A 25,334-nucleotide genomic window follows, 5' to 3' on the forward strand; every position below is an offset into this window, starting at 1 on the left:
AACCGCAAGAATATGAGAATTGTGGACTGGTGCTATTTGCTTTGGTTCCTGATTACCATTCTTCCAAAATGGGGAAAAAAGACATTAAAAAAAATAAGATCAAGAAATATTTTAAGGGTTGTAAATGAAGTTAACATCAAAGAACTCAGTAGCCACCTTATTACAATTGCTCCCAAATCCAAAAACTATGGATCAACACATAACCATGTTGATGTAAATAAATAGAAAGTAAACTGCTTAAATCTATGTGGCCCAAAATACTATGGAAGCTGGGATCCTCAATTTCAGAACCCACAGAGAACTGGTATCTCAGGATTAACCAACATTGGGCCAGGAAGAGTGCTAAATTATTATGTAGATGGCACATAATGCTAAACTATATAAGAAAATGACTTATAAACCATGAAGAATACATAAATCTTATACCGACATAGAACAAAGAATGGAAAGAACCAACAAGCATGAGACACGCCAAGTTAGGAACAAAGTGATTCATTATGAGATTAGTTATAAAGCGAACCATGTTGATCTATAATTGGGTATCAAGCACGAAGCATGTTGATTGATCACACAAATGGCATATAATATGAAATAAGATACTAATTAGTTTAGAAAAGACAAAGATTGGATCATAGTAGTCAAGACGTTGCGTAGGCACCGCCTAGGCATAGGTGTACAGGCTCTTTCTTGGGACCAAGGTGACAGCACGCCTTGTTGTGAGTTTATGTTGATATATATATATATATATATATTTTGATGAATATGCTTTATGTTATATTCATGCTTTGTCTATTATATGCTGATTTCTCATATTAGGTCATTACTAACATATTTATATCATATTGCATTTATATGGATCCAACGTTGCATATAAGCATAATAATATAGAATTATCATTGCTACATCACATATAGTCATTTACTGCAAGCCTATGGTGCCTAGGCGATGCGTAGACCGGCGCATTGTTGCCTAGCCACCCCTCCTACACCTTGGATCACCTACTCGCCATGATAACTATCGATTGGATAGGTTGAAGTTTGAAACATCATGCAGGAAATCTACAGCTGTGTTTGCCTAGACACCTCAAATTTGGAGCTGCAAAAGTCTCCACATGTGTGGACATACAGACCAACACCTTTCAAAGCATGTCACCAACACAGGTGTCTAGATGTATTCATGGAGTCTGATGGAGAAATATTAGTTTTTTCTATTTTTTTTATTTGGGGCCTTTTGGGGGTGGGGTATAGATAGAGAGAGTAAATGGACAAGAGAATGAAGTAAAACTTCTCATTTCCCGCCTGTAAATAAGCTACAATGATGAATGGAGCTGAATGTTGAGCAATAAGGACACAACGTATAAATAAAATTGGTATAGTTGATATCAAGATGTCTAGATGGTTGAGTAGTAAAGCTAGAAAAGACAAAATAAGGAATAAACAATATCAGACTTAACGTAGAGGTAATATAGAAGTAGCTCCAACACACGATAAGTTAAGAGAAATTCATTTGAAGTGGCATGGGCATGGGCATGTGCATATTTGCTAAGGCATCCAGGCACCTTGGTTGCCTAGACACCATGACAACTATGGCCATGTGCAATGAAGATCTTTGAATGCACAAGCAAGCAGTGTCATGATTCTCACTGGAGTATCTAAAAAGGAGTAAAGACTTTAGGAGAAGTGGTGAGAGGAAAATTGCATGGATTATGGTTATAGATTGAATGGTGAAACCAGATATATGTAGTTGACTCCAATTTAGCTGGGATAAGCCTAAGTTGAATTGAGTTTAAACACACTACAAATAGCTTACATAGTATGCACAAGAAATAATTTGATACCTATGTTAACACCCTCAAAGTTATTACATAGCATAAAAATATAATTTTAACTTTTTTTAAAATAATCTGATATCCATGATAACACCTGAGAGTCCAAAAAGCCTTCTTTTTTTCCCCAAGTTTCAGGAAGGGAGTGTTGCCAATTCTAACACCTTTTTGTCATGGTCATAAATTTCAGTCATTTCGCCCAGAATTGAAATGAAATGACTATTGAAATTGCAGTACCGAAATGTACCAAGGTTTAACATATGCATCCTGTTGAGATGACCATAGTTAATTTACTTATTACCTTGGTTATTTACTATTTATCGTAGTAAGTCTTGTAGATAGGGACGCTTAGTCAGCGATATCCTACTTTCCTTACTTGGTTGTAATTTTCTTATAAATAAGATAGACCTCTATCATTACTGACAAGTCAAATCATTCACAAATCACTAGTTCCTAATTCAACTTATCCATATCCACATAACATAGCAACTATGCAAAGTACCAAAGAATGGAAACCAGCCATGTAGAAGATAAAACCATAGTTGTTAAGGCATCGCCTAGGCAGGCGCCTTGGTCGCCTTGCGTCCAGCATCCAGGCCCCCTCCACCTTGGGTCACCTAGACAACGTGACAACTATGGATAAAAAACATACCAATATTATTATGGAGTTGGGCACCTTTTTTTGGGTACTAGTGCAACTTAAGATTGAAGCATGCCTTTACACAAATGGTATAGGATATTAAATTATGTAAGAAATAGCTCAGAAACTGATAAAAGCAGACATACATTGAACCAACTTAGAACAAAATACAGAAAGTATCAAACATTAGTGACTAGCCTTGGAGGATTTAGGAAATAGGTACATGGACAAAAGGAATCAAGAAGTACTAAAATGGATTATAAAATGCTAAACAAACTCCCCTTGAAAAATAACAAGACCTACTTTGACTCTGGCAAATAATCCAATACAAGGTTCCTGGCTCGTTTTTGCATGCAAATTTTCATCCTAGGATTTTTAACTCATAACAATATGACGCTACAGGATGCAATTGTGAACAAACCTGGCTCCTACGAGAATGCAGTTGCTGACCAAGCAAAATGATTTTCTCAAAATGAGACTTAAGAGTATCCTCTTCCATAGGACCCTGCAAACGTTGAAACAACTGTCTGGCACTGCCCTGTTGATGTATACCGCAACACCAGCAGATTGGGCAGTTAGTTTTTCAAACTGTAGTTATGTAGGTATAAAGTTACTCCAAACCCAACATAAACATAAAGGACATAGAGTACAAGTTAGACCAAAGACATGCCTTTGGAATGCCAGGTAAAGTAGATGGATAAGGCTGAGATGACCCTGAATCTTCGGCACTATCAGCTCCATCACCACCATTCCTATCCATTAAAATTTTGTGACGCTCTTTGCACTCCTTAGGTTTCCGAAAAATGCACTGGAAATGTTGGAGAGGTGAATAGTATAAATATCTTTAATCTCCAAGGACAAAAGCAATGAATATGCACCCTAAACCATAGAATAAAGTAGGCTGAAAGCAACCAAAGGACTTGCACCATAACTAAATAGAGCACTGAAAGTGAAGATAGTTCATGAGTGAACAGTAAAGGAAGATTATGAAATTAGTTTTACCTTGAATTGCAGTGTACTGTTGATAGCATCACTTACAAGCTCCCAGTTTGGACCCATATCATGCACAAGGACAACAAGTGCCTGCATTAAAAACCAGAAAATATTTAAGAAACTCTTTCCTAGTTTAAAAGCCACCCAATTCTAGCTATAGTTGATAGGAGCCCATTAACCTGATCTTCAAATAGCGACCATGGATTTCCTGACCCTGACTGCCCAGCAGGTGCCTGCAACGATTTTTTTTTTTTTTTTTTTTTGGGGGGGGGTGGGTGTGGGGAGATCAAACATTTTTTAGAAAAGCTCATGCGAACAAATATAGACCAGCAACAAAACCAGAAAGAGAATAGATAGAAGTAAGAAACTTTAGCAGGCTGTCAACATAGAGCATACCTTTGGTGCCTTCGCTTTCCTGCCTCGATCCCGGCCAGCAATCATTTTCATCAGCTTATTTGGATTGGACATATTACTCATTTGGGAAGCCACAGGAGAAGGAATTGAACCAGTCACTGGAGCAAAATTCTCAGGACAAGTCTCTGCTAATTGCTTCATCATCTTAGGCTTCTTCGCAGCATGTTGGCCAAAAATGCCTACAGAGAACACATTCAAAAATCAAGTAAATGTGAAGCACGATTCAAGCATCCTAAGTGCCCTCATTAAGAGCAAATAGAAACTGAGAAAGAGCATTACCACTGTTTCCATTAGATTCAAAATGATGACCCTCCAATCTCTTTTTGGCATTATCCCTCTGCAATTAGAAGGCGCATAATATGAAACTGAAGATATTGCATTACTTTATGCACAAAAAACAATAAAAAACACATAGAAGAAAAGAAAAAATGAACTACAGTCAAGCAGCAGGGAAAAGAATACAGAGCTAAAGCTAATAAATAACAATATTGTACAGCATCATTGAGTTTGTATTACTCATCAGTATACATTTCACTTCATCATCATTTACGCTCCACTTATGTTAATCGGGTGCTTGTAGCCTTGCAGCCATGGTAACAAGTATAAATATGATAGGGATCAATAGAGCCAATACATATCGAGATCGGACATGTCGACACAATACAGAATCAATACATAAAAAATTTATGCACAGAACCGATACAATACCAATATGGACTGATACGAATGCTACAGACCGATACAGGCTGCCAAAACCCAAAATCCCGTTTGAAAGAAAACTTCTTCCTACTCTGATTTTTTTGGTCAGAACCTAATTGGGGATCTTACTTACAACCAAAAACGACATAGGAGATGTAAAAAATTGCATTAAAGCTCATCAAGTGGAGATCGAACATCAAAGCCATGGTTTGAAGTAGGTTAAAAAAATAGTTTCTTCTTGCATGTTTTTTTGCCAAGTATCACATCTAAACTGGAAAACTGACCTAGATTCAGATCATCTAAAATGATTTGTGATTGATAATATATAATTACGTTTTTGTCAAGCACTTATCATTAATAGTTCATAGTTTAGGTCTCGTCCCGGGTATGACCTCGAATAGAGCTGATTGGAGGGCAAGGAGGATCCATGTCCCATTTGTTGATGTTGTTGTACTAATTATAGTTCCAGACTACTACATATTTGTTAAATGTTACTAGTAGAGTAGTATGATTAATGTGTATATACTAAATGCATGTTACTTATTAATTAAACGTATGTTTATACTTCTATATCGCTTCTTTGTTTGGACCTTTAGGGATTACTACTTTAAGCCAGTATCCTAATATGCAAATATATTTTTCTTTTTCAAATCTTATTGTTTAACTACTTCCTATTACTTGTTAGTAGGTTTGAATGTTTGATATTGCACTTGCCAATGAAGATTTGAATCACATAGATACCGTGAAGACAGAGATAACCAAATATTAGTTGGTATTATTATTTATTGCATATTTATGGTGCAAAATACTTTAAAACACTTGTTCTGCATGTATCGCAAGCATATCCATGTGTATCTAGTATCTCTTAATGTCTCTCCAATACGTCTCTTAAAACCAATTTTCTGATACGCTGCCCGATACTAATACTCGACACCTTTCTTGCATCCCCCCACCCCCCTAAAAAATAAGAAGACACTATACAAATACAGTTACTTGATTCCATTAGTTGCACATTTCAACTCAGAGTAAGTTTCACATTCTACACTGCAGGCCATGTGTAAACAAATTAGTCATTTGGTGATTTATCCAAAAAAATTATGCATCTGGTAAGCAGAATATGGAGGTAACTTCTATAAAATTTTAATGTTAACTGATTACACCCGCTAACTTCTGAGATAATAAAACTTCCATCAGTTTTAATTAGGAAGGTAGAAGGTCAAGAGTTAAAAAGGAACTATCAAAAAAACTCAGTCCCCAAATTAGAATAGTGATGAAGCCTTATAAACTATTCATATTTCATTTGGGGATTTCATTAGTACAATCTCAAGGTTTTCATTTTTTTCACTGCTCAATTTATCAACCACAAGGGCAAACCTGGAATTCTTGTTTCATTTTAAAACTTGAGGTTTAGAGCTGCAATAAATATAGAACCATAAAACTAACGAGTCAAACTATGAAACTATGGGCAAAGGTTATTGAAGCCCGCCTGAGAAGGAATATGGAGAACCAATTTGGATTTATGCCAGGTAGATCCACGACAAAGGCTATCTACCTACTGAGGAGGCTCATGGAAAGTTATAGAGCCCACAAAAAGGATCTCCACATGGTTTTTATTGACCTAGAAAGTATATGACAGAGTTCCCAGAGATTTAATCCAACATGTACAAGTAAAGAGAGAGGGGTCAAGTACGTATGTCGATATAATTAAAGACATGTATGAGAGTGTGGTGACTAGTGTGAAATTTGTGGGAGGACAAGGCAAAGAATTTTCAATTATGATTGAGCTCCATCACCGATCGGCCTTAAACTCCTATTTGTTTGCGCTTATCATGGATAAGTTAACCAAGAGCATTCTAGACGAGGTCCTCTTGTATATGCTTGATGCATGACAAGTTTTTGAAACCTAGAACAAGTCTTCCTTTGCTGTACAGCTGCCTCCTTGCTGTTAATTGATGAATCCCCATTGTGTTAGAGGTTATAATTTAAGACAAAAGTGGAAAATATTGGGAATGGTAGAAAAGGAATAGGGGAGAGGAAGAAGGTGGTAGCATAATATGGAAGAGTTAGGGTACAGGGGGCATGGCTTCACAACAACTGCTAGAAAAGAAATAGGGGAGACGAAGGGGGTTTGGCTTCACACCAACTTGGATTCACTCTAAGGTCTATAGGGGATCACTGATCCTGCAAAGAAATGGGAGAAATCTCACAAGTTAAAAATCATCTTCATTGTCTTCCATTTCAAAATACAACCTTTTTAAAACCCAAAATAAAAGAAAGAGAAACAACTCCCTAATAACTACTTTTCCAGCAATAACTACTCTCTAATAACTTCTTCTTCAGCAACAACTCCACACACTAATAACTCCCTTACAAAATGTGTACATAATACTTTTGACACTAAATAAATTAAAATACAACAAGATAAAGCAATCTACACATAATGCTGATCATCTAATCATAATATAGTGACATGTGGCTGCATATGTTTGTCTCCTCTGGTAAGTCCTAAATCCTTGAGTGATGTTCTTATCAATGCTCTTCGCCGATGACATCGTTTTAGTGGATTAGTCTAAAGTCGGAATTAACGCTAAGTTGGAGCTATGGTGATCAATCTTCGAAACAAGAGATTTTAAGATTAGTAAATCAAAGACGGGGTATATGATGTGTAATTTTAGCAACTCTATGATGGATAATTAAATGGTGAAAATTGAGGAGAGAGATTCCACAAAGTGACTATTTTAGATATTTGGGGTCAACTATAAATAAAGAAGGTGACATAAAGGATATGAATAATAAAATGGTGAAAATTGAGGAGAGAGATTCCACAAAGTGACAATTTTAGATATCTGGGGTCAACCATAAATAAAGAAGGTGACATAAAGGATAATGTTTCACAGAGCATTAAAGTGGAATGGATGAAGTGGAGAGGTGCATCCAAAGTATTGTGTGACCGGCTAATCCCTTTAAAGCTTAGGGGAAAATCCTATAGGACTGTTGTGCGACCAACTATGATGTATAGGGCGGAATGTTGGGTCGTTAAGAAGTGTCATATGGAGAAGTTACGTGTAAGAAAGAAAAGGATGTTAAGATGAGTGTGCGGAAAAACTAGGAAGGATAAAGTAAGAAATGAGCATATTAGAGTTGATTTGCGAGTAGCCCCCATCAACGACAAGCTTCATAAAAGTCGATGAAGTGATATGGCCATGTTCAAAGGAGGCCTGAGGATCCCCCAGTAAAGAAGAGTGACCTGATTCAGATTAAAGGAGCTAAAAGAGCTAGGGGCAAACCTAAAATGACATAGGTGAACTGGTCAGGAATGGCATGCATAGTCTCGGTCTTACCCCAAGTATGACTTTGGATAGAGCATATTGGAGGGCTAGGATCCATGCAGCTGACCCCATTTAACTGAGATTCTCCTAACTTGTTGGGTTGTGCCTCTTTCCTCTTACTCTCATCTATATTTTTATATCTCTCATCTTTACATCTCTTCCTTCCCCCAATTTTGTTGGGACTTTTTTTTTTCTCCCTATTTCGTTTTGTATAGAACCATGTGGCCTACCCCATTAAGTTGGGATAAGGCTGAATTTGTTGTTGTTGTTGTTGTTGTTGTTGTTGTTGTTGTGTTGTTGTTGTGTTGTTGATGTTTTTAGGTTTCTTTAAGTTAAAAGGGTGTGATGGATTTACTTAAGATATATGTAAGCATAATGCTCACAGAAACCACACAGGATATAATTGGATCATAATTTATTTGGGCATTTAATTAAAACCATACAACTAGGGAAGAGTTAGCCCACCCCGTTTACTTGGGTTAAGGCTGAGCTGAGTTGAGTTGACACAACTAGGGAAGAGTTAGTATACGGTCATTAGTTTAATCTAAAGTGTATTTTTTACCCCTTAATTTTTTCCCACAACAGGGGCAGACATGGAATTCATGGATTGTTTTAAAACATGAGATTTCTTATATTTGAAGAGTAATTTTGCAAAGGCATTACTTAAGAATTAAAGAGGGCTCCTCAACTACTATGCTCCATTCTGTTCTCATGTGAACCAGCAAAGTTAACTAGAAATCTTTTTTAAACTTTCCTCAGGAGCAGGGAGAAAAAAGCACATATTTAGGAATTGGGACCACTTGTGGCTTAAGTTTTTTGATGAAATCTGAAGTCTCCTTCATGGGTTGTAGTTTTTTATGCAAGTCCTTTTTTCCCTTTCTTTCCTTCATTCTACTAGTTGCAGCAGTGAAAAAGTTTTGGTCCACTCCTAGTGAATTTTCTCTGACTATGTAGGTTGGGATTTGTGTTTGGTGCTAGATTTCATCAAGAAATTCTTCGTTGGAGCTAAAAAAGTACTGAAGGAGGTGGCATATATTTTTGCAAACCCAATGAACACCACTAGATTTATGGATCCAAACCTCACCCCTGGATATGAAGACCACAAAAAGACATTCTAATATATAATACACCACTAGAAGTATAGATTCCCTGAATCTAAACCAGATCCGTAGATGCCAAGAAATCCCTGACTCAACAAATAAGGTCTTAAGTGATATTTCCCCTTGATAAGGCATATAATCTAGGGAATTCTGATACTAAAGATCTTCCCAGAAACAGATTCTACACTGTCCTGGAAATCATACCTAACCGATGGAAGGATGCAAATTATGGTTCTAAATCTCAGCCAACTCGGCCAAAATTTTGGAAGTTTCAGCCATCTTGGTGGACCCCAGACGAAACCTGGTTTGTCCCAAAAAATACCTGGTTTCGGCAAGATGTTGGTGGTTTTGGCCCAAATTTCTAGAAATAGCCACAAAAAAGTACCGGGTTTCGGCTGAAAATTTCGAACCTTGAAGGAAATATACTTGATACTTTCCCAGGGACAACAAAAAATACCCTACAAGTTTATTGAGGAGCTATGATGATGAACAATACTTAACAACTAAATGCTTTAGATTTGTCATTCTAAAGGGAATCCAGTCATTCTCATATGGCAGTGGTTAACACACAAGCATCACAGAAAAACCAATATATTCAGCAAGAAAGAACTCGAAAACCAAATAAATAAATAAAACCAAACCTGTTCATTTTGAACCATGGAATCAAGTTGCCATCTCTGTTCATACACAGCACCCTGCAACCATATAGGATTCAGGAAATCTAACATGAGAATAAAAAAGAAGGATCCAAAATGAAAAAACCATACTTTGCCAGGGAGAATGGCAGCTTCTGTTGAATGCAAGGAGTTCTTATAAAGTAAATGCTTAGCCTTCTTCTTCTTTTTAGGTTTTGTTGATATATCTGTATAATCAAAAGGTGACTGCTTGCCGAATTCTCCTGTTGACTCAACCTCCATTGGTTTCCTAAACTGGGATCCACCATGGAGACTGCTCTGATCATCCTGAAAAGAACTAGTGTCTCCACTTGAAACATCAGTTTTGCTAGTAATCTGTACATTCCCAGCAGCTGCAGCACTGAAAGGACTTAGAACCCGCTGCCTGGCTGCAGTACGCATACGCTTTGTTGGAATTGAACCAACAGCCAAACTGTTAGGCCTTTTCCCGATTAACGAGGATGGTAAAGTGGCCAGTTTAGTTCCCATTCCGTACGGCAAATCAGCTCCGACTCCATATGACCTTGGAGGATATGATTTCAGCAATGTTTTCCGCTTCTTCTGAGCAAATTTTGAAGATTTTCTACCTTGAAAGTTTCCAGGAGAATAATATGCTCCAGTTTCTCCTTCATCCTCTTCATATGCATTCTCTCGGGAGCCAAACTCTGAATCCAAAATAAATCCCATCAAAATGCATGACATTGTTAAAGTAGCAAGGAAGAAACAACCACAATTTCTCCTGATCAATACCTGATAAAGCATCATACATAGATGTCTCAACTTCCTCTTGTTGCATATTGTTGCCAGTTTTCTGAAATTTTAAAAGAAAAATATGCATATGGTAAGCTAGAGAAAATTGGCATCAAGAATAAAATAAGCTGATATATGAAATATATCAACGACTGCAAAATATTTTTGTAAAATGCCAGTGAGGTAAATGAAACATTGATTTCTGTATTATTTCATAAACTGCTAATCATGGTAACAAATTTCAACCAAATACATTTGACAAGATATTTCTGTTTCAGCAAAATTTTTGAAACAGAATGCTAAGAGGAATACATTATTTCACCAAAATGGTTCAACGAAATGACTAAAATGTTAAATTGTTTCGGCCAAAATTAACGAAATGATACATCCAATAGATAGCCTTTCGACAGCAAAAGAATCAAACTAGTCGAAACTGCTAAGAAAGCCCCAAATTTAGCCAAAATGATCAGATTTGCTGCTGATTTATGCTATTCAATCCTTGAATTGCAATTGTGGAGTATCATCTCCAACATTTGAGTGTTCTTGCAGCATCTTTGGTCTCCTATTCCCCCAAATTTTGCAAGTTTGAAGGTAAATTCCTAAAATCCTTCTAAATTTTGTGTTTTCTTGCTTAAATTGAATGAGTAACACTATTAAATCAAAATACTAACATTTTATGCGCATGGAATGACATCAATTTGCTGTTTTGTTCAAATTGGGATTTTCTTTTTACAAAAAATTAGGTCAAAATAGCTTGGTAGGGGTTCAATATTTTATATGTTAGACCATAGGGCAATCTACAAGTTCACATAGGTGGTATGAATTTTCTGCCCGAAATTTTTATTATTATTATTTCAATTTAGAGATTCCAGAAATTACAGAAAAAATGAAATAAATATTCTATTTTGGATTGAAAATTTACAAAAAATATAGCTGTTATGTTGGGATAAGGCTGAGTTGCCATTGTTGTTGTTTGTTTTTCAAATGAATGGGATGATTACTGTGTTGTCCCATATTAAATTATTGTATATCTGGTAATTTTTTTTCCTTTAAATATAAAAAAAAAAAATTAGAACTTTCAGAAAATCAGAAATGCCTTTGTAGTTGTTCAGAAGTATTAACTGATGCATGCTTGGTAGTTTGGGGTAGAATATTTAAAGCTAACTGCATTCTTGAATCTTTGATGTCAGTAATGTTTGTGTATTTTTCTAAAGCATATTTCTATTGTTTTGACTGACCGTGTGTGTTCTAAGCCTAAATTATATGTTCAAATTTCAAATATGTTTATTTAGGTTTGAAGGAAAAAGAAGTGCCACGATGCCAGAATACTATTTTCCTCTAACATAGGGTTCTTTATTATTTTCTCTCTCCTCCTCTGACCATATCGGCCCCATTTGGATTATACCAATTTCTGCACCACCATTGATGTGGCCTGCATATTCCCCTCCCCCCAAATTGGTGTCGTGAAGAACCCTCTCCCATGCTTAAATAGACACTCCCTGAAGTTTCATGCAAAAATTCCACCACTTAGGGCACCTTTCAGGCATATGTCAACTTCGGCGAAACTTACCAGATTTCACCCCATTTCACGGAAATATTTTGGTTTTAGTAAGGGGGACAAAAAGACTATCCCTGCCAAAATTTGAACCTTGCTGCTAATCAGGCACGCTATATCATTTGCATGTACTGATGTACATAACTACATATATAACATAATGATGGCATATGATTACCTCATACTGTGCCCAATGAGATTCAACGGATTTTCTGTAGTCTCCCATTGCACAAGGGAGAACAGTATAGAAAAGGCTTTCCTGGAAAGAAAAGAATCAGGGCATAATGTTCATTAGAATCAGCGCATAATGCTCTGTACGAACAGATATTGAATAAACACACAGAAGAAGGGAGGGGGGAATGCAGAATATAAGTCATTTCAGAATGTCTAACATCTATTGGCTTTGGGAGGTGGGGGGAAAAGCGAAGTATTGATAAGCTCATACTTTTGAAAAATGTTCCTCCCGTTCGAGAATGCCTGTATCAGATATCTTGTCAGGAGTCACTGGTGCTTCAGCTTGGAGAGGATGATCATGAAAGCTATTACATTTCAGGAACCTCACTGCATATCCCTGAATTGCAAGTCTGTGGCTTTGGCCACAATTTTGTTCTTCCAAATCTTTGTTTGTTTCCTGAGAAAACAGACACATATTGGGTGTTGATGTAAGAGAAACAGATTCAATTCTGAAAAGCTAATCATTTAATCCAATAAACACAAGGTGAATAAATTCAATAAACAAGCATTTGCATTATAAAAAGATAGATCCAGAACAATACAATAAAACCAGGTCTAAAAATGCTAGAGTAACTGCTAAATATTGACCACATATCTAATACCACAAGATACGAGTCCATATTATGTAGACAAACTCCAAGTGGAACCAGAATACAAATTTAATGACCCAATCTTTCTACAAATCAACTTTAAAGAGTCAATCCTCCTTCCCATCAGAGAATATTTTGAAGCACCAATTCCTTCCACATTTACCTACATGTCAATGGCAGTCAAGGATAAGGTTCTTCTAGCCAATCAAGTAATGTTTATGAAAGATTTTTCTCAAGAAATGTATATGCAACAATATTGCCAAGCATATGATTATACCAACCACTTGTTTCTCCATTGCCCCTCTTTTAGACAATTATGAGGTCAAACACTCAAGCCTACTTTTTAGCTTTTACACGTGTTATGGACAACAACTATCACAACTTCTTAAGAACAGTTGGAAGGAGGTTGTGGAATATCTTTCGTTTTCTTTCTGTAGGAACACTTTTCAAAAGAATTGCTGGATTTTTCAAGATCAAGTCCAAGGAGTTATCTTCAAAGAATCAAGCTCACTTGGGGTAATTCCAGCTGACTTAAGGGGTTTCATGGCATTCTGTTGACAGACTTATTCAGTGAAAGGCTTCCACAGGGATCAAAGGGCAGAAAGGAAGCTAGTCAATTGTAAACCCAAGGGGGAAGCTCAATTGTAAAGGACCAACATCTTACAAGTCACAATTAAAAGGTCATGAGTTCAACACTCCTTGGGGCCTACTTATCAAAAAACTAAAAAGCTAGTCACTTGTGACAGGTGTTTTACCCAACTTACCTTAGAAACACCACAAAATTAATAGAGCATCTGGTTTTAAATGTTTTCTATACTGTGGATATCAAATATCATAGCAACTAGAAGGCTCTACTTTTACTGGAAAGCTTGCCATTCATCTCTCTTTAAGTCCTTCTCAAAGGTCCTCCTAAAGCCAAATATCAAATATTTTCTAGACTCTGGATATCAAATATCATAGCAACTAGAAGGCTTTACTTTTACTGGAAAGCTTGCCATTCATCTCTCTTTAAGTCCTTCTCAAAGGTCCTCCTAAAGCCAAATATCAAATATTTTCTAGACTGTGGATATCAAATATCATAGCAACTGGAAGGCTCTAACTTTTACTGGAAAGCGTGCCATTCATCTCTCTTTAAGTCCTTCTCAAAGGTCCTCCTAAAGCCAAATGCGACACCTCTGATGCCTCAATTTGACATCCACGTGGAAAAATTAGCTAATAGCCTAATACAACTACTGATTGTTAAGAAGTTGCAGCTAGAATTAATATTCATTTTCCGTGTAGCAGACTCTTAAAATGTGTGAAACTGCTTGTTCGTTAAGATAACAAGCAGTTTTAAGTCCAACCAGGCTGGCTACAAGTATAGCCAAATCAAGATGAGATGGGATGGATGGTCAGAGGCCGCAGCGGGACTACCATAGGAAACCCCAAAGATTGTATGGATGGTATGAACAGCCTAAATAATAATTCTTGAACGGCGAACAACCAGAGCCTATTACTCACTACATCTAAACTCTGGTCGATTGGTCTATGAATCAAGGAAAATGGACAACCGAAGTTGTTAAGTAATCCAATGGTCAGATTTGAAGATATGGAAAAATTCCACTTTTAGCAGGTTACCACAAGAAAAAATAGAAACCAGCAACCAGAATTAATAACTACCAAATAAGTAACTCAGATTTAGAAACTAGGAAATTTAGAAAGTAGAGACGAGAAGGATTTAGAAATTAGAACCCAAAATTAGGAACTGGTGGAAAACTGAGATTTAGAAACTAAAGAAGAACAGAGAGGTTACAGCAAACAAACCAAAAAACAGAATAGCAAATCAAATTCAGATAACTGGAGTTTTCAGAAACATAATAGCAGCCATGGTTTCTGAAATCGATATGCAGGTTTATAGTTTGAAAACCAAATTGAAACTTGTAACAAGAAAAAAAAAGGTGTACCAAGTGCACAAGGCTCCCGCCACAGCAGGGTCTGGGAGGTCATAACGTATGCAGCCTTACCCTCACTTCGTGGAGAGGCCGTTTCCTGATTCAAACTCGTGACCACTTGTTCACAATGGAGCAACCTTACCATTGCACCAAGGTCCAACCTCATTGAAACTTTTTTTGGGTGAATAAATAATTCATTACCAAGAAGAAAAAGAGAAAAACTTACAGCTACAGCCCCTAAGAAGGGGAGGGGGAAAGGCAAGCCCAAAGTCAGGGAGAAGGGGCATTCCTGATGAGCAGCTCCCAGGAATTGAAAATATGACAGTTTCTAGGAGAGAGATACCCAAGAAATCTTGGCCTTGATATCGAAGGAGATGGAACCCCAAATCTTATCAAGAGAGCGAGAATTGGAGGTCCATTTCCTATGATATCTTTCCATCCATATCTGGTCTGTAATTGCGCAGAAGGCGAGCTTTACCACTAGGCAACTATAAACCAGATCTGAAACCTCATTGAAACTTGTAACAGAATAGAAGTTGAATGGAACCCCAAATCTTATCAAAAGAGTGAGAATTGGAGGTCCATTTCCTATGATTTTTTTTCCATCCAGATCTGGCTTATAGTTGTGCAGAAGGCGAGCTTTCCCACTAGGCAACTATAAACCAGATCTGAAACCTAATTGAAACTTGTAACAGAATAGAAATTGAATCAACAGAACAGAATTAGAAACTCAGGCACAGGGTTTGAGTAAAAGTTCAGATCTTACCTGTTAAAAGTGGAGAAAAGGTAAGATAGATAAGAGAAGATAACAATCAGGAATCCACCTGATTAACCTGCTGAATCTATAGCAGAAAACGGCTATTGAATACAAAGCAATCCACTCCTCAGTCCACAGAAGTAACACCCTTTAATCCCACAATAACAAGCCTGAGATCCACAGACCAAAGTAGCAGCCATAGCCATTCTTCATTCATAAATTCGTTGGTAGGGCTGTAGCTGCTTACATACTTGTATAGAATATTGCTAGACAGACTCGGACTCAAAAAAGGAAAGGCTAAGCCAATCCTGAACTGATTAGGGAACTAAAATAATAAGGAAAACTGCTTGAAAACAGGACTGGAACTATAACCTATTCCAGCCTGACTACTAGCAACATAATAATAATAATAAGGGTTAAAGAAGGCTACCACCTAGTATACCCTACACCTACACACATGGGAAACTAGGAGATAGCGTTCTTTTTCCCTAATAACAAATTTAAAAAAAAAAAAATAGTCCTAAGCCATGATTTCTGCTTCCTTGGGTGAACCAGACTCAACAGCAGGGTCTGGAAAGAACTAGAAAACTAGTTCGAAGTTGGATCAGACCACACCTCAGGCCAAAATGGCCTTTCTGTTCCTTCTGCTGAAATTATGCATGATCTCTAGCATGTTTAATTCATTATCACTTGTGCTTCATTTGGGAAAGTGAAGAAGCGGTTGGATTTAGGTTGTGGCAATTTTCTGCTTTTTTGTATTTGATGGCTAATGTGCTTGTTTCTGGATGTCATTTTCATTCTGGACTGTACTTTTCCAGTATTTCTCTTTCTTTCTCTTTTGGAATACTTCGTAAAAAAGAACACCATATATTGACATCAAATTAAATAAAAAATGAAGCCATAGACATTTGAATAGCAATTATCAAACATAAATAGAAGCATGATGGAAGTACAAATGTGACATTCATTTATGATCAAATGAAATATGCAAACAAGCAAAATCACAATATAGCACCAGCAGCATCAAATAGATTTTGGCAAAAGCAAACCAGCACCATATTAAGTTCTCCAATGCGGTCTTCAATGGCTACACCCGCATTAACATTTGCTGATCCAACTAAAGCTGACTTCCATTCTTTAAGCCCAACAGCTGAATCATTACTACTTAGAAATGTCTCAGCTGAACGCCAGAACTGCATGACAGCCTTTGCCAAGATGTGAGCTACTTTTCTTTGCTTCTGATGTAGATTTTGTTCATTAAACCTGAACCGACCAGTAAATGCAACCAAATGACATATTCGGGCGGCGGCAGTTATCTTCCAAAGACGCTCCTATTGACAGAATCAAAAGAAAAGAAATTAATTCTGCCAAATCAGAGTAATAAGAAACATACCAAACCCAGAAGTCTAAATAAAAATGGCAAGAAGAGGAAGGCCATAGGCCAACAACCCAAGTAGACAGTACCCCAAATACAGGAAAAATATTCTCTACTTGTAAGAAATTGTTTCCATACATACCCAACTGAATGAAACATGACTTGTAACATAAAAAATGGGGGAAATGAAGAAAAAAAAAAAACTAAGTAAATCTAGGTGCTTCCCTTTTTCTTTTCTTTAAAAAATAAAAAATAAAGCATACCTGCATGAAGTCATTTGCCAACCATGCCATTTCCTCAAGCACAAAGTCCCAATGAGATTTGCGCCGGTATTCAGAAGGAAAATTTCCCACACAGAGCTCGGAAATCCTCTTACGCTTGGCCTGTTCACTGGAATGAATCAGCCTGTTGACTTCCAAAATAAATTCTATTATAATGAAAAGGATATAGCACTCCCGAATCAGGAAGAAAGGACCAAATCTGGAAACTAAAATACAGAAGCATCAGAAATTACTTCTATTGTTTGTGCCTCTTTCAAAATAAAATCTTCATGCTCCTTGTTCAACACTTTCAGCTGGTTCCCGCCACAAGATTGAGGCTCCAAGGCAGCTACAAGGCCCCTTCCAGAAGAAGTGGGATCCGGAAGCTCACAATTGGAGGAAACAGCAGTGCTTGAAGGTCCACCTTGAGGAGAGCAACCTCCCTTTCTCAAATTGGAATTATCACCCAATGAATTATCTAGTTTATTCTCTGTTTTTGAACCAACATTGTTACTGGGTTCTGTCCCATCAATGTTGTAAGAAGGTCCCCCCTCATTTTGCAAGCCAGTTCTACTATCGCATATTTCTTCCTCAAGTTTGACATTAGAGACATTGTTGCTCAGGTTTTGCTGAACAGAATCATGAATGTCAATACTCACACAAAGAGCATCAACAGCTTTGGTCTCACTATTTTGTTTGGCCACATTGGCATTGGCAGTAGCAAGACTTTCTTGAAAGATTAATTTATTTTCATTGGAATTTCCATTAGCATGAACTTGATTCAGACAAGGATCACTGGCTGTATTCCCATCTAAGCTATGGGTAATTTGAGTGCTAGAGGATTCCGAGTCCAACCCCTTTCCACTCAAAGCTGTAATTCCATTTTGAGCTTCAATTTGCATGTCTTTTGCATCTCTACTCGGAATGCTGACCCCATTAAGCTCACCAACACCTGGATGATTCTCTGTCTTTGCAGTAGCTGTAGAAGGCTTCAAATCAAGACCAGTTTCAACTCCCAGTTTACCCAGATCAGGAGCAACCTCATCATCACCCACTGACGGTTGCTGATTATCACTGCCATTCTGCAGGTCTCTGGAAGCCATAACTTCAGGCACTTCAGGCAAACCAGCTTTTGGCAGGCCTGTAGCTGTCTTATGAGAGTGTCCAGCATCCAATGGTATATCCGCCTGATTACCAGAAGCCAGAGTCTTAGAAACCAAACTACCATTTGGGCCCGCTGATTTTGAGTTAGAAATGGAAGACACAGTGTGGTCCTTCTGAGCCTTTGCTTCGCTTAATGACCCCTTTGCATCCCGTGAACCATGGCGAGCAGAGAGTAAACTTGAAGATCCATTACCATCGGCAGGTGCAACTACATCGGTTGAGCAAGCCCGAGCACTCTCACGACTTGATCTGGACCTGTTCCTTCGAGCATATGCTCGACTTTTCACAAGGCGGAATATCACTGAGTCATCAGACCCCTTTGCCTTATGATTCCCATCTAACCGAGAGGAATGTTCTGATGGAGAAATGTTACTTCTTCTGCCAGTATATTTAGAATTCCTCTTTCCCTCTGGTGGATAACCTTCACCATCAAAAAGTAAAAGATTATCACCACTATTTGGCTCACGAGTTGAAGGAGCCCCAGGCCTGCCACTGCTTTCAACAGAATCTCCAGGAGGTGAGGCAGCCAATGCAAAGCTACCCTTTGCTTCACTGCAACATCACAATAAGACAACTGAGAAATCAAAATCTACATATTTAGTAGCAAGTGATCTCAGAACCTACTTTAACAAAAGGACTATACCTTGTCACAAAATGCTCAGCAGGCTGATCAGTCAAAGAAGTAGACTGAACACTGATTGAGCTTGCAGGTCTGAGTTTAAAATCCAATGGATTACCGCCCTGAGATAAAGAGAGAGCTTTAAACCACCTCAAGACATACAAAGCTAATATATAATGTCAGAAGGTAAAATAGGCACCACAAAATCATACTTTCTCCAGAAACTCTAGCTCCCTTCTGCGCTCCTCACGAACATCATACTCCTGCCTGTAATCAACAAAATTATAGACTTTCCAATTCGTATAAAAGAACCAGAAGAAAACATGAAAAGAATGTAAGCAAGGATTTAGGTATCAGTATTTTGGATCAGATTAATCTTGGCCAACACAATCCAGATCAGAGATAGACAATCTGCCCAATTCAATACTGATACCTGAAGCCTTGAAGATAAGTGTCACCTCAACTCTGCTTGAGCCTTCTCAATTGCTGCTCGGCGTGGAGAGGATTTGCTATCAATACCAACTCCACCATCAATGACCCCTCCCATGGAGTCAACCTCGGCATTTACTAAGAGAGCAGATCCTGGGGTATGTCCATGCATTCCTTTAATGCCTACTCTTCAATCTCTACAGAAATTTCTCCAAACACTTGGATTCAAAAATTCCCCCAAATGCCTAAAAAACAAAATGAGAATCAGCATACAAGAATTAGTCAGAAGGAGAAATCAACAAGAACTCACTGTATTAGAGAGATACATTTCAATAGGTTGCCCTGCTGAATCAAGACAATATATAGCAAAAGCAAATGAAGAAAACAAATAACTACAATAGATACATAATATAGAAGGACGTGATCTGCTCAATTAATGAGGTCGAGTAAGGCATCCACCTAAGATCATTATTATTCATGATTCCTCTTACCAGTTACCAATATGATTACATACACAAGGCCAGCAAACAACTCATTACTCACAGGATCCAAAGTAAATATACTAACAAAAGAGCCCTATCTAACAATAAGGAAAATTCTAAAAAAGGGCATACCTAGTGCATGAGGCTCCTGCCACTGTTGGGTCTGGGGAGTGCCATAACATATGCAGCCTTAACCCCGCTTCATAGAGAGGCTGTTTCCCAACTCCAACCCACAACCACTAGGTCGCAATGGAGCAACCTTACTGCTATGCCGAGTAAGGGTGTCAACCAGTACGGTTTTGGTATTTCGGCACAGTACAGAAGACAGTGAGTAGATACCGAAACCATACCATACCAAAAACATTCTAAATTTTGAATATCAATGCCGAAGCAGCTCGATATTGTTTCGGCACGGTTTCTATTCGGTATAAATATAGTTTTGCTATGGTTTATATTCAATACAGTTGCCGAATTTTTCCTTTTAAGGGATATATCATATATGTAATCATAATTTGGTGTTCGGTTGAAAAAAAAAGTAAATCGGTACAGTTCTATACATACAGAATGGTTTTGTCTTAAAAACCAATACTGTACCGAACCAAGAAAGATACCCCTTTTTCATACTGAAATCATACCAAATCTCCTTTGGTTCGATACGTTTTAAACGGTCAGTTTCGTATTGGTACCAAATTGACACCCTTAGTGCCAGGGCCCACCCTCTACAATTAGGAAAATTCTAACTAAAGAAAAACATTAATGCAATCCAAAAAAAAAATGGCAAGTTAAAGTATCCGAAAAACATTAAGGAAACATCTAGCTGCTTGCAGAGCATTACTGTAATGTAACCATTTCTTAATGCAAGGCAAGGAAAGTCTACGGTAGCATTGCGTACATAGAAACAAAGATGCCGATACATCAGTGACCAGATAGATGCACCTGAATAGAGACAGGCATATAGAATAAACATAGACGGATAGACCACTATGGTAGTATGAAGTAGAAGAATAAATCTACAATGTAGATCTGCGTGTGTGTGAGTGTAATAAAAGATAATGCTATGAGAATAATTTGTTGATTCGCAACAACTTGCCACTAATACTCGTACATACTATTTAAAAAAAAAAAATGTATTTATATATATATACACATCTCTTACACAGAAAGACCTTATCCTTGGAATTTGAATAACTTAGCTGTATTTTTCTATAATGTTATTTACCTGATATGTATATATCTAACAGTCATCATGATACATGAATGACTTATTCTATAATAAGAATATTTATTCTTATGCATAGAACTTCAATATCTAAGACGAGTTGTACCCAAACACATCCCTTACTTTATTTTTTAGTTCGCACACTCTATCATGGCAATGAGAACAGAAGCGCAATTCAGAAAGGACACTCTTATACCCTAGCAACCACCAAGTGGAATCTAGGTAGCATCCACATGTGCTTGTGTAGCAGCGTATCACTAATTCTAACCCTACTTTGATGGAATTATATAGATGCACACCACTATGGAAACCTAAACCGAGGGTGCCAAAAACCCTTGCCCGACCTCCTCCAGTCAAAAAAAGACCAAAAAGTAGTAATGAATATCAGGGTTTTAAGTATACGTCTATATCCACTGATACTAACTAATATGTATCGTATCTTTAAGATACCAATACAATGCCTAATAAAAATTTGGTATTAGTACATGTAAGAGACCTCATCCTTTATCTAGAATCAATCGAATGCACTTGTCTTGTCGTACAACACTACAGTGAGCTCAAAATACGAGAACAACAAAAATAATAATGAGGCACCACCATGAGCTCCGAAGATGAGAACATTAGCCAAGAGCATCCTTTTAAACCGAAACAGACATCAGACTATACAATGGAATCAGTTCTATACTGTCAGAGAGACAAAGAGAGTGTAAGGCAGCCTAATTACGTTGGCTTTTGGCATAATACTCCTAGCTACAATCTACTAAACAGAGTTCAAATGCTCTCTTCTCATGAAACATTTGAGCAGAGATAGAAGCAACTTCCATTTTCTATCCTTAAAAAAGAAAAAGAAGGTTACGTGAGCTTCAATATGGCAAGTCGATTATGTCATTAGTCAGAACTTATACTCTCTAGCCCTTGAAATTCTTAAAGGAGCAAAGCAAATATAAACATCGACATATATTTGACTTTAATATTTAATAATACGATTGAGTGATCTGCTTGCATATCGTAAACAAAATTATTAAGCTTAGACTTCACTCCAGCTAGGGAGTTGTATTACCAGTAAATACATGGGTTCTCTAAAACCAATATGAAACAATCGTCAATGCCTCCAAAAAAGGAAGAACATAAACGTAACAACCTGTGCAATATGAACAAAATTAGAGAGTAGCAAAAGTTAAAAGAACAACCTTGCATGGAAATCATTCTCCAACGAGGAAAGAGAATGAGAAGCAACAGAGTTCTCAGCATTTAGAAAACGCAGATACTTAATCACAAGCATATGTACTGCGGAGGGGGGGGGAGAAAAAAAAAAAGAAACCACAACCCAGTCTAGGGCAATGTCCCTTGAACAGAGAAACAAACCAAACCCTGCAAATGATCCCAGGTATCCACTCTTCCGTTGCTTCTTACACAATTTAGCCGCGAAGCTAGAGAACGAGGAGGTATTGAATTAAACTTACTCACTATAACGACCTAAACGAACACATCCAAAACACAAAATTGAACTTCTGTATTATTTGAAATGGCCAACAATGTCCGCACAATTTGAAGCGAGATTTCTCCAAAATTAACGAAGAAATTCAGAAATTTGGCATTCAATCGAAACCTTCCCTAAACAAAACAAAACAACAAAAATATCAGAAATTCACGACGTACCCCATCAATTGTGCCAATCACAATCGTTCATCGAAGATTAATTCTTTGATTTTATGGTTGAATAGTGAATTTACAATTGATCTGAGCACCGAAAACTGAAACCCTAGAAGTCCTTCGTTGTGTTCGTTCTTCTCTCCTTCTTCACAATAACTATGAGAGGAAGAACGCGCGGGCCATGTATGTATTATGGATGCAATGTCTTGACCCGACCCGTTAACCTGTCATTTTCCTATGCTCGTTTCGAGTAGACGAATACCGGTCTGGTTTGCACTCAATGGCCCCAATTCGAGTTTGTTCCCTTTTAAGCGGCCTTATCTAGACCAATACCTGGATGAACCGTACGGTTTTCAAAAATCAATCCGGTTTGTTCCAGGTTCAAGTTTAAACCAATTGTGCGGGTCGGAAACTCCTTGATCCGATTCGAGTTCCACTTGCATGCAAACCCGGCTACTGGTCTCTCAAGACTCAGGAGTCGGGATCCCGTAGTATGAAATATCAATATATAGGCGATCGTCATGTCCTAATGCATTATATAGCTTTGAACTGAAAATGCAGTAGTTATGGATTGTTTAGATACTTTCTTAACGTCTATTTTCTCTAGTGTCTTACTTCAATTTGAATTTCATCTAAGCAAACTTCAAACCATTTGTATTTGGACTTCCTATTGGTTAAAATTATTTTAACTGGACCAACCATGGTGGAAGCTATTCATATCTTTTTTCTTTTTTTTTCTTCTTTTGGGAAGGGGGTAACAATAGATATATCGATGAGCACACGGTTAGCGAAACACAAATCTTATATTATCCATGAAGTAAAATGAGCTCAAACTGTCGTACATTGTATAGACAAGGCTTTCCGAGCTAGGCAATGATTCAAAATAGTTGCCTCCCTAGGCATAAAAGTGAAATTACACAGAGAAAATATGATGTAAGGTGCAAAATATCTGATACGATCGGTTGTAGAGACAACGGAGCGTCTAGTGTTGGATCATGAAGGAGTGATGAAATAATCTCTCTACCATATAAGTCCACATTGATGTGAACATGATTCTAAAACATGAGAACAGTCACGAGAACGGTTAAGGCCAATCTAATTATGAAAATGACTGAATCAGATGGTACCAGACAAATGTATCCCTATTTTCTTAAAAAATAAACCAGTTTTTATTATGATTTTTATCCTTGAACGTTACATGTGGAATGGGATTGGAAAGGTTAGGATCGGGGATCGGTCAAACCATTTCGATCCAGCCAATACTCATTGTCCCACTCCGTTTTTTAGAACCATGAATGTAATAAACCCCTAGGCCCTGTTTGGTTGAAGGATGAAAAGGGGTAGGAAACTTGTGAGGGTTGGGTTGACAACGAAAGGAAATAATGGAATATTTAACATTTTAGTAGGGTGGGATCCTATGGGAAAGAGATGAAATTGGAGGAGGAGAGAGATAGACAAAAAAAACAAGTTTTTTACTCCACTTATCCAAACACTCATATTTGTGTATAAAATCCTCGGTTGCACTGAAATGGTGAAGTAAGGACATGGACGGCTGAGAGCACCTTGGAGTGTGTGCATGAGTGTTCCCAGCCACCCAATGCTCATTGCACCGTTGCAGTGACGAGGTCATGTGGACTCCATATTTATCGCAGTTTGTGGGAAACCCTTTTTTATTTTTTTTCACTTTTCTCCATCAAACAAACAGTGCCCAAAAGGAAATATCTTCCAACATATCTCTACGGATAGCCATAGCTAAAGCCTCCCCCTTTAGAAATGTCAACAAATGAGATCACCTTAGATTTGGCAAAGATTGTTCTACCATTATGGTCACAAATGACCACATCAATCCCCCCTCACCGAATTTTATTATCCCATGGTGCATCACAGTTCAGCTAAATGAAGGGCTAGAACGGAGACTATCTTGGATTATAATAACAGACACCCATTGAGATGTGCTTTTTAAGGAATCTTGAAATATCGTAAGGAAGGGACCCATTGATCAATCCAAATGATACTTTCCCTCCCCAAATTCACATTTTGGGAAACATGAGGACTTCATAGACTGAGCCTATGTGGAAATGGGACCATGAAAGAGTCTCCATGTCACATCTGATGGTAAAGCTCTGTTATGTGTAGACATTAAATTCTGTCGTCTCGAGAATTGTGGTAACAGTAATGGAATGGATGTCATGAAATTTAATGGGAAATCCCTTTTTGTTTCAAGCATCAACCAATGAATTTCATTAAATCAAATAAAAGAGAGAATACAAGAAAAAAATACTATTGAGCTATTGATCCACCTTCAACATGACCAGTAGTAAAAAAAAGTTCAACCAAAAAGACTAATACATAGAAAATCTCAATACCATATAAATTAGGATTATGTTGGTGAAAATATTCATAAGATAGATGGATTTTATCATATTTATCCTAAATACAAAGTTTGGTGCAAAGATGACAACATTTTTTGAGAAAATGAAATTTTATGAGGTGAAATGACAGAAATACCCCTATTGTTAATTAAATGCTCCAATCTTCCCGGATTGGTTCCCAAATTTGTATTCTAATGTGTTTTTATCATTCTAAACCATGTCCAAAAAATGGTGCAAGAATGATTTGATTTAATCACTATTTTTTCTAAA

The 25,334-nt window shown here is 37.4% G+C and overlaps 1 protein-coding gene across 1 annotated transcript; it reads right to left on the reverse strand.

The window, feature by feature from the left end:
- Positions 1-6: 6 nt before the first annotated feature.
- On the reverse strand, positions 7-23,157 carry LOC122069936 (chromatin modification-related protein EAF1 B-like; the record flags this gene model as incomplete). Its single annotated transcript, XM_042634014.1, has 19 exons — positions 22,699-23,157; positions 19,368-19,583; positions 19,122-19,176; positions 18,934-19,031; positions 17,381-18,842; positions 17,130-17,249; positions 16,547-16,822; positions 12,425-12,610; positions 12,158-12,238; positions 10,425-10,485; positions 9,768-10,339; positions 9,642-9,695; positions 4,152-4,209; positions 3,855-4,051; positions 3,638-3,691; positions 3,468-3,548; positions 3,136-3,273; positions 2,887-3,003; positions 7-60 (listed from the first exon to the last, which is right to left on the reverse strand). Coding segments are annotated over exons 2-19 (3,807 nt in total), but the record flags the coding sequence as incomplete, so codon positions are not given.
- Between the last annotated feature and the right edge of the window lie 2,177 nt (positions 23,158-25,334).

Source organism: Macadamia integrifolia, unplaced genomic scaffold (assembly GCF_013358625.1).
Source record: "Macadamia integrifolia cultivar HAES 741 unplaced genomic scaffold, SCU_Mint_v3 scaffold766, whole genome shotgun sequence".
Lineage (NCBI taxonomy): Eukaryota > Viridiplantae > Streptophyta > Magnoliopsida > Proteales > Proteaceae > Macadamia > Macadamia integrifolia.